The sequence below is a fragment of the Polistes canadensis genome, unplaced genomic scaffold, assembly GCF_001313835.1.
Source record: "Polistes canadensis isolate GaletaPanama2010 unplaced genomic scaffold, ASM131383v1 scaffold_93, whole genome shotgun sequence".
Taxonomy (NCBI): Eukaryota; Metazoa; Arthropoda; class Insecta; order Hymenoptera; family Vespidae; genus Polistes; species Polistes canadensis.
The window spans coordinates 276,517-286,698 of record NW_014569640.1 but is presented as its reverse complement, the minus strand read 5'-3'; the positions used below and the strand labels follow the sequence as shown (position 1 = coordinate 286,698).

Below are 10,182 nucleotides of genomic sequence, written 5' to 3'. Positions count from 1 at the left end.
TATATATTTATATATTTATAATATGTATACACCATGCAGAAGCAATGCTTTCAGGAAACTATTCGTTAGCTGCCTACGTGTTTCCATAATAATCACACACTGTTCTACAAACTGACTTAATGATTTTTTTAATATAATGATTCCTTTTTTTTTCCTCCAATATAAAAAAAAAAAAAATAAAGAAAAGAAACAAAAGAGAAAAAATATCGCAGATGTTATTTAACTTTCTCAGTTTCTTTCCAATAATGATTAAACTACCTACGAGGAAGTACGACTGATCGTTTATAAAGTATACGATATGGAAGATGCGTTATTTCTTTTAAGGAAGAATCTCTACTAATATAATATTTCTAACGAGAGGAACGAAAAATGATATAAATTAAGGGGAGGAAATATTATTATTAATCAATATTTTAAATTTAAACACGAGTCACGTTCATCGTTATCGTCGATATCCATTTTCCTTTTTATATATATATATATATATATATATATATAAAAATGGGGTGAGGATGGGGAGGGGTAGGGGATGGATATGGGGGGACAGGGGAATGGATAAAAGGAGGAGAGGGGGAGTGGATCATCAGTTTTCCCATCTTGGAAGAATATTCTTCTCGTATGTCTTTTTCGGGTTTTTTTGATGGAAGAAGAGGAACACCTCTCGATCATAGTATACAACAGCAAACCTACTCGGCCGAAATCATAATCGTCAGGAATTTGTCAGAGGTGTCCGGAAAAAAAAGAAGAAGAAGAAAAAAAAGAAAACAAAGGTCGCACGAGTATTTAATGTCATTCGCAGAGACCCTCTCGATTCGTCACTGAGCACTTCGGGGTGTTCTCTTTTTCTTCTTCTTCTTCTTCTTCTCCTTATTCTTTGTCTTCTTCTATATATATCGTGATATATATTCTATATATATTCTATATATATATAAATATATATATATCATGATAAATGCAAGCAATGATTTACGTTAAATTTTACAATTTAATGAGAACATCGTTTTTATAAATTGATAAAAACAAAAGAAAACAGCAAAAAGAAAATATATATTCGCTCGTAATCAATCCTCTAGCACCGCAAAACACGACCCCCTCCCCCAAAATTCACTGCTCGCCAATGGTATATATATATAAATATGTATGTATAGAACTATATAACTACAGTAGTTAACAAGACAAGTCTGTGGACTGCGCTTGGTTGGCAGGGCCCGATTTTTTCGTTTTCTTTATTTTCTTTTTCTTTCCTTTTAAATCCATTAATTCTAAATTTATAAGTGTATCTCATGTTTCTGTGTGTTTACGTATTCTACCGCGAGTGTTTTATCTTGTCATGTCGGTGGAACGTAATTGAATCCAATTAAGAGCAATGACCCATGTCGAGGCAAAAACTATAATAAAGTGCATCGGAGGAGCGATTACAATAAGTAAATACATACACAACGTGTTCCATTCGCAATTCACGCCATTTTCTTCCTTTACTTTACTTCTGTTCTATTTTTCTATCTTACTTTTCTTTTTAATCGAAGAAACTGGTCCATACGGAGACCTCGACAGGCATCTCTTACGAGATTGGTAAAGTAGATTAATCAATTTTTCGTATTATATTTTGACCAGCGTTCCATTTCAATCATGACAATGAATACTTATATAGTTGACGGTTTTTTCTTTTTTTATTCTCACTAAAAACTCACGTTCTATAATACGTTTATTCCTTTAACTTGTTATTTATTTCATTATATTTTACTTTATTTTACTTTATTTTATATATTTTTTTTCCTTATTAAATTTCATGCTTCTTATAATCCTACATAGAAGTCTCAGTACGCACCAGCATTCGGAGCAATAAGCACCTGGACACTGTGTGTTATTACATAACGTTCCATTGCTACGATTACGATTTGATTTGATACGTATGGATACTACCCGCACCACACGGTCGCACCATACAGTAATAGTGAGTGAATTACGCGTACGTCACTATGTTTATTAGTACAGACAATAAATACAAAATGTTAATTGGCATACAGTAATAATGTCTCACCGCTAAACCGTATTGCCTTGAAAAATTCGATCGCTGGCAAAGAACCTTCTTCTTTCTTTCTCATACCCTCTTTTCTTTCTATCATACTCTCGCGGTCGGCTTTGTTTTCTCCCAATTATTATTATTAATATTATTATTATTATTATTATTATTATTTATTAATATTAATATTAATATTATTATTATTATTATTGTTATTATTATTATTAATATTATTATTATTATTAATATTATTATTATAATAAAGTCACGTTGGAACTTCGTCGAAGGAATTCGAGACGAATTGAAGACGTTTATTTGAATTTCAAGTTCTCCCCTTTCCTCGATAAAATTTGATTGTGTATGTGACGATCGTGAATGTGTGTATGTATTGTCGCCTAACTTTGAAATAGTTGGTAACTACATTTCATTTCGTTTCATTTCATTTCATTTCATTTCTTTTCTTTTCTTTTCTTTTCTTTTTTTTTTCATATCGCGTAATTATAACGAGAGTGAATGATTTATATGGTATAAATCCGAGTACGGGACGCGAAATTTTTTTTCCTTACACAATAAGTATTTAAGTTGTCATAACGGTCATCGAAGGTCCCGGTCACGCTATAATATAGTCTCTACGGAAGGACGGAAGTGAAAAAGGAAAAGTCGATAGTTGGAATGTATGTATGTATGTATGTATGTATGTATGTATGTATGTAAGTATGCATGTAATAAGTAATATAATATCTGCTGCCATGAAATTCCCAGAGAAAATGATGCTTCAGTCTTTTTTTATAAGATTTTTCTTTTCTAAACTTTTCAAAAGCTCCAACTATTACGCTTCGTAAGAATTATTTGCAAGGAATCCAAATCCGTTATTATTATTCGCGACTCTCTCCCCCCTCCCCCCTACCTCTATCCCACGATTTCTTGTACGTATGCAAATATTTATGTTTTGTTCTTTATTCTTTCTTAACAAAAATTACTTTTGTGAAAAAATTAGAATGCATGTGCGCGGAAAACGTATCGTATTAATTAATCAATTCAAATTATATCCCGATCGCGTGTCATTTTTAATGACCAAAATGATCTAAAATATAAAATGAAAAAAAAAAAAGAAAAAGAAAAATAGAAATACGATACGATTACTTTGTCGTGTGGTGGTGTGTATATATATAAAAAAAGAATTTATTTCAAAATAAAAAAAAAAACTTGTGCAACTGTGCTGCAAAATCAGCCTATATATATATCTCTGGAAACTTCAAAGGAAGTTCGTAATATTTCTCATAGAAAAATAAAGATCTTCCCCCTCCCTAATTATTTAAAAAAAAAAAAAACAAACAAAAAAAGAAAAACAGATTAAAAATCCAATCGGAAAATACGAACACGCGCGGGGAAAAAGGCGTATCGTAATATTTCGTCGTATCGACGATTTTTCGACGTACACTTTTTCGCGCGTAGAAATATCCTCTTCTTATATCCCGTGACATAATTTGACTACCTTTGCCGTTAAATCGACGTAGCGCGAACGCGTTTAAAATGGCATCCATCGTCGCCATATTGAAAATTAACGATTTCATTTTGTTTTCTTTTTTGCTATCCGCGACAAAGTTTCGAGGGCGTAAGGACTCATCATCGCTTCGGGTCTCCTAGTATTATTAGTCTTTCTATCTTTTTCTAATACTTGTTTTTTTTTTTTTTTTAATTTTTTCTTTTTTATTTTCTCAGGTCGTTCTCAGTTAACCGTGTATCAGCCCCGTCTATTTACGGCGGCCAATATTATACAACAAATATTTTGTTGTTTCCACCAACTTTGTCAAGTTTCTAATTCACGCGCGCGTGTAGTGTGTAGTATTATATATCTCCTAGGTAATAATTGTCGCGAGATTCCGTGAGAATCCGCCGTCAATTATGGCAACGCTAGTAGGAAGTTAATAGCAAGTAATTGAAAAAGTGCAAATAAAGGCAGTGACGATTATGAATTCAGGCCCTGACGTTTTTCTTCTTCGAGCATCGCATCGAGTTCGTCGGTCAATGTAGCAAGCATATTTCCAATATCATTTAGAACGTCGGCAGGTTCGCCAACGCCACCACCACTGCTGCTTGAGTGATGTCCAACGATGTGACTACCGATACCACCACTACCACCACCACCACTCGTCGCGTATTCTTGGGCCCGAGCAGCTCTCTGCTTTATCGTACCGGCATTCTCGTTCGCAAATGGTAACGAGTCCGATTCTGTACTTGAACTCGACTACAAAAAAAACATTGAAAGATATGCGCGTTAATTCAATAATCATAAGACCAATAATAATGATCATATGATATTTCTTATGTGTAAAGAAATTTGATTGAAAAATACCTTAAAGCTAGCATCGGATCCATTCCGATGTTGCAGAGCAAGTGAGGCAATTAATTCGTGTTCCTCGTTAACATTGACGCTGACGCTGCCCCAGGAACGTGACATCGAGGACGGTGGTCGATTAGTTGGTTGAGAAGTGGAAGATGTTGGCGCTGGTGCTGGCGGGGGAGGCGGAGTATGATGCAAATGATGATGATGTTGAAGATGATGATGGGTTTGATGTTGGTGATGATGATCCTCGCAGGAAGCAGTAGGCACGGGACCGCTGCAATCTATAACGACGTCACCAACGGTAGAGCCACCGACAGTTACGACTGTTGGCCCACTTGTGTCTCTCGAACTTTGTCGTCTCGGTGGGGATGGTGGGCAACGTTTTGGAAGATGCGGACTACTTTCCAATCCATACGTCAATTGATACTTGTTGTCGAAATCTCGGGGCAGCGATTTGAATTGCCCTGGCGTCGCGGTGACCTATATTTCGAAACGTCGTTCGTCAGGATCAATTCATTATACCCTATTTTCTTTACTTAATACATTCGTTCCTCCATCATTAAATTCTTCATTATTTTTTTTTGTACGAATATTGTAATAAATCGATAATAATCAATTGATTATACCTTAGCAACAGGCCGCGGACGAACCAAACAATGTCTCGGACGTGGAAGAGTTCCTCCACCCGCATCTACTGCCGAAGCATCGTTCGTAGGAGTGAGATCACCATCCTCGAAGCTTCGCGGACGCCAATCTAAAGGTTGTGGATGGGACTGTGGCGCCGGCGAGGGTGGATACCCAAGTGGTGCGTCTTCCAAGCTTTCCAAAGACTTTCCTCGAGAGCCACCTCTTCCCACCGTATTGTAATCGCTCGGTAGAGCAGCGTACATGCTCCTCCAAGCACCACCGGTATTTGCTTCGTTTCCACCCCTTTGGAAGGATCTTAAAACAGGCGAGGAGCAGTCCTCGTCGGGCGACGGCAAGTCGGGACCGCCTCGTTGAATAACGACGTCCTGAGAACCGATCAAAATGCAAATCTTAACATTACCTCTTGGTTCCGTCGAAGGCAAACTGTTGCCTTGAATAAAATTAAGGGGTTGTGACTAGATCTTTCTGTGTAAGCTTGCTAAAGCGTAAAGATCCTTCACATCTCTTCAATGTTTTTTTTCTCGAGTTTTATTCCGATTTTAAATAAATTTTTCTGTTATTTTTTTGTGTCTGAGGGAAAAACTCGTTAAAAAAGTTATACGTTATATTGGCGAAATGGTTTAGAATAAAATTAGCATTGGCATTGTTTAATCACCTGCGTGTGTCCAGGATGAGGTGGGAGACGTGCGAGATCCAAAGGTTGTATGCGTTTGCCTGCTCGAATATCTTTAACTCTTTTGATCGCTAATAGCAATTTCTTTTGATGACCCAAACGCACAATACCAATGTCTTCAAGATCCTCCCAAGTAAGTGTCGTAACGTCTTCGACCGAACGCATACCCTGTTGATGAAGAGCACCGAGATATTCCTCGAGTCGTAGAAGTCTGAGCCATTCCTCGAGGGAACCAGGTACGTGCTCAGGTAATCCGTCACCTATATTCAAATTGTCTATCTCCGCTTTCAAACGCTTCCTGTGATTGGGCTTCTTAATACCTAAGGAAAACAAATGATACAATATTATAAACGAGATAAAGAAAAAATATTTAACAATTGGGAGGAGAACGTAAAAACTATTGGATAGAAACGCATACAAGTAGCTAAAAGTATACAACATGTGTAAATATATACCTATAGCTGTGAGATCCTCCGGCGTCATGCGCGTTATAGTAGCAAGATCGTAACCCGCCGAAGCGAAGAGGGGAAAGTATTCCTCGAATTGTAGCTCGGTCAGCCAAGCGTGAACGACGTCGAGATCAGCCGGTCTGTCGGGATGGCTCCCAAGGGAGCTGATGGAACACCTCGGCGATGATGCGAGAGCACCGGGTCCGCGCGGACCCAAATGATATCCAGACGCTCTTCCAGAATCCAAAGACGCAGTTGAATGTCTCGAACCCGAACCCGATCCAGAACTACCAGGGCTATCTCTTCCGGGACTTTGGGTCATGTCGATACCTTCAAATTGAATAGATATATTTGATCGTCGTTTCCAAGACGATGTGAATTGAGATTATTCGCATACGGTCACGGGTTGAAGAAAGGAAAGGAAAGGAAAAGAAAAGAAAAGAAAGGAAAGGAAAATTGTTCAAATACGTTCTCTCTGTACCTTGATCCTCCGCGTGGGCGTATTTGCCGACGACCGGTGGAAAGGCAAATCCAGGGTGCGTAAAAATAGGACCCGGACTTTTTCCAGATGGCATCCCATAAGAAGCATCGTCGGCGGCCGGGCCACCACCACCCCCGCCACTTCCAGGGAGGAAGCAGCTATCTTCGCTGCTCGCATATCCGGCCGATCCGAACGAAGAACCAGAATGTCGAAATACATCAGGTACGGCCGGCGGCGCTACTTTCTTCGCCTGAGTGACGGCTTTCGACGGCCGGCTCATACCGCCAACTGAAACATCCAAAATTCAATAACATTTCAAATCATTACATTCGCCATAAGCACAAACAAAATATAAATATATTTCATATTTATGATCATTGTGGAACACGATCCGAATAAAATAATATTGAAAATAAATATTAACGACGGTCGGCAAATTTTCCTCGTATTCTTCTTCTTCTTCTTATCATCGAACACGCGTGTATTTCGAAATTAGCATGATCGATGGACGACGACGAGGTCTTAAAAAAAAAAAAAAAATGTTCCCGGCGAAGATTCGAGAAATAAACGAGACCCTTAATGATTGTGCGCTCGTTGTGAATTAGAGTCGATTATTATTGGTCAAGATCGGTAAAGACCGTTCCAAGAATGGCGCATCATTTTCACCAGCAAAAGCACATTACGTTAAGTCGTTTAAGAATGCGCCGTAATGAGAAAATCGATAAAAGTTTTTACTGCAGCCCATTGGATCACCGCCAATGCATATGTGCATATACTACCAACTCCTCGTTCTTTCCTTCCCTCCCCCACCTCTTCCCCCTCTTCCTATCCACCTACCCTTCTCTCTTTTTCTATAAAGATAACGAGGCAACGATTCGTTGCAGTTCGCTGATTAACGCGACTCCTCTTCTTACACACATAGTGATGGAAAATATAAGAAATAAAAGAAAGAAGAAATAAAAGGAAAGATGCAACAATCCCGATGAATCACGTCTTCCATTGTGTTTCACCGATGTTGCGTACTCGTAAAGCGCGTAATATAAAATTCAACGAACGAACGAGCGACAACAACAACATAACCACCACCATCGGCAGCCACCACCAGCAGCAGCAAACCACGAGATGCCGCAGAAGAAAAACACTATAGAACACATCGTATATAGCAAGCATAGCAGCAGCAGCAGAAGCATCAGAAAGCGTCAAGAAAATATTTCGCCTCTTTGAATCGTTACAACAGGCTCCCCCTTTTTTTTTCTTTCTTTCTCCCCCTTTTTCTTCTCTTCTTTTCTCTACTTTACGTCACTCTTGATGTAACGCAACGACGACGACGCCGACGACAACTATGATGACTATATGACGAGGACGACACCAGCCGTTCTAATTATCTCAATACCAGAATGTAGTCGACGACGAAAGAGGCCGAAGTACGGCGCGAACGCTACAACACATCTTTCTTTTCTCTTTCCCCTAATCATTTCTTTTCGCGGATATATAACCTACAACAGTCGCGGGTTCTCCTCCACGACAATGACTACCTTTCTCGTTTCCCCAAAGACGAGGATGATGTGTTGAGGGTGGTTTTGTACAAAAAAAAAAAATAATAATAATAAAAAGGAAAAGAAGGGGGAGGGAAAAAATATAAAGGGAAGAAAAAAGAAATGGAAAGATGCTAAGCACCGACAGCGTCTAAATTCAGCCTTGTTTCTCCTTCTTTTACTTTCTTTCTTTCTTTCATTCTTTCTTTCTATTTCTTTACTACTCTCAGCCTGAGAGTATATTCCGGAAACTCGAAGGTTTATTGCCCCAAGCGTTTCTTGGCTGACCAAACTCGTTGCCTTACGTCACTTTTCACGATAAGAGAACGAACGGAAAGACGACGTAAAAGTTTACAATGCCAAATATCCTCGGACCTTTCTCATCTTTCAGAGAAACTTGAGAGAGAGAGAGAGAAAGAGAATAAAAGACGAAAATTTGCATGATCAAACACACACCATTTTCTTCTTCTTCTTCTTCTTCTTCTTCCTCTTTCTCTTCGTCAACTTGATCATTTATTTCGTAAAATTTATCCTTCGAAATATTATTTTAGCATGAAATGTAAATCGATCGAAAGTAAGTTAGTTAATCGAATTAAAGAATAAGAAAAATTGATTCGACAATAATAAGCGAGTTTCGGGAAAGTAGGAAAGATAACATTTGACACGTGATGATTAACATTATTCTTTCACAAGATTTCAAAGCTCGTAGGTGGACGAGAAAGGTTTCTTTATCTCGCGTAGGTGCGAAAGGAGAGAACCTGACGACTCGAGGGGATATATAGGACGAGGAAGAAGGAGTGGTGATGGAGGTAGAGTTGGAGGAGGAAAAAGAAGAAGTAGTGGAGGAGGTGGAGGAGGTCAAAGTCAACGGGCTGTGTCAATTGGTTGCGCAAACACAGAAAAACTGATGTCTTTCGACGGGACAAAGAGACGAGGAGGAGTAGTCGTCATCGTGTCTCTTTGGTACTCTTCTTTCTGAGAACTATCTTTCTTTTTCTTTTTCTTTTTCTGTATCTATCTCGTCGTTGAGTATAGCTGTTACGTAGCGGAATAATGAAGAAGAGACCGGAATGATGATAGAAGGAAGAAAAAGATAGAAGACTTTGGAGACACCCCCAGGAACCACTGAGCTTCCTCACAAAATTTAAATACTTTGCCTCTCGTGTTTCTTGAAGAAGAATCTTTCTACTTCTACTTCTACTTCTATTTTTCTTCTTCTTCTTCTTCTTCTTCTTCTTCTTCTTCTTTACTTCGCACTTCTCTTCCGACATCGCATTTTCCCTTTTGATGGGGGATTGAAAGAACTCGACTGGAAATGGCAGTTCGACCCACTACCACCCTCTCTCTGTTCGTTTTGTTCTTTCATTTTCTTTTTTGATTTCACCTTGTAAAATAACGACGACGGTTATATTTTCTCGACGAATCGTTAGGGAATCATTTTTCTTCTTGTTGTTCTATTTCTTTTCTTTTTCTATTCTTATCAAAGTATTATCATGTCTCTCCGACTCAATTAACAGATGATACAATAGTTTTTCTTTTTTCTTTTATCTTTTTTTTATCAAATGACGACAAAGCAAAGATAAAAGAAATAGAGATCTAAAAAAAGTAGATCTTTTTAAAATGTCTACTAAGCATGTTTGATATAGTTATTGGGGTTGGCAACTAAATGAGTGCGGTTACTTTAATAAAAACCTACAGGTCCCCATGGGACCTCTCTTTCTTTCTTATTCTTTTTATCTACCTATCTATATATCTTTCTATCTCTTTGTATAAATAAGTAGTTACATAAATATATATTAAATTTTTCATCATTCATTAATTAAATCATAATTTTACAGTGTGCCGATTTTTCGGGTTTTTGTTAAAGGTAACTATGCTCACTAAGTTGTCACAAGCCAATATATTATAATATATTAAATTTGTTTTAATAATTTCTTTATATATATATATATATACATATACATATATTTACGTAACTACTTATTTATATAAATAGATAGAGAAATATATAGATAAATAGATAAAA

General features: G+C 37.8%; 1 protein-coding gene across 3 annotated transcripts in view; it reads right to left on the bottom strand.

Moving 5' to 3' along the window:
* Positions 1-1,963: 1,963 nt before the first annotated feature.
* Positions 1,964-10,182, bottom strand: part of LOC106787130 (caskin-1) — a 49,015-nt gene continuing 40,796 nt past the window's right edge. For 2 of the 3 annotated variants that reach the window (XM_014749244.1, XM_014749243.1), the window contains exons 2-7: positions 6,622-6,909; positions 6,147-6,470; positions 5,674-6,011; positions 4,997-5,383; positions 4,380-4,850; positions 2,500-4,271 (exon numbers count right to left, since the gene is read on the bottom strand). In XM_014749244.1, coding sequence (XP_014604730.1) covers positions 3,993-4,271; positions 4,380-4,850; positions 4,997-5,383; positions 5,674-6,011; positions 6,147-6,470; positions 6,622-6,901 — 2,079 coding nt within the window. In that variant the 5' untranslated portion in view covers positions 6,902-6,909 and the 3' untranslated portion in view covers positions 2,500-3,992. Of the gene's footprint in view, positions 4,272-4,379; positions 4,851-4,996; positions 5,384-5,673; positions 6,012-6,146; positions 6,471-6,621; positions 6,910-10,182 lie in introns of all 3 variants that reach the window. The other variant, XM_014749242.1, reaches the window with a different exon arrangement.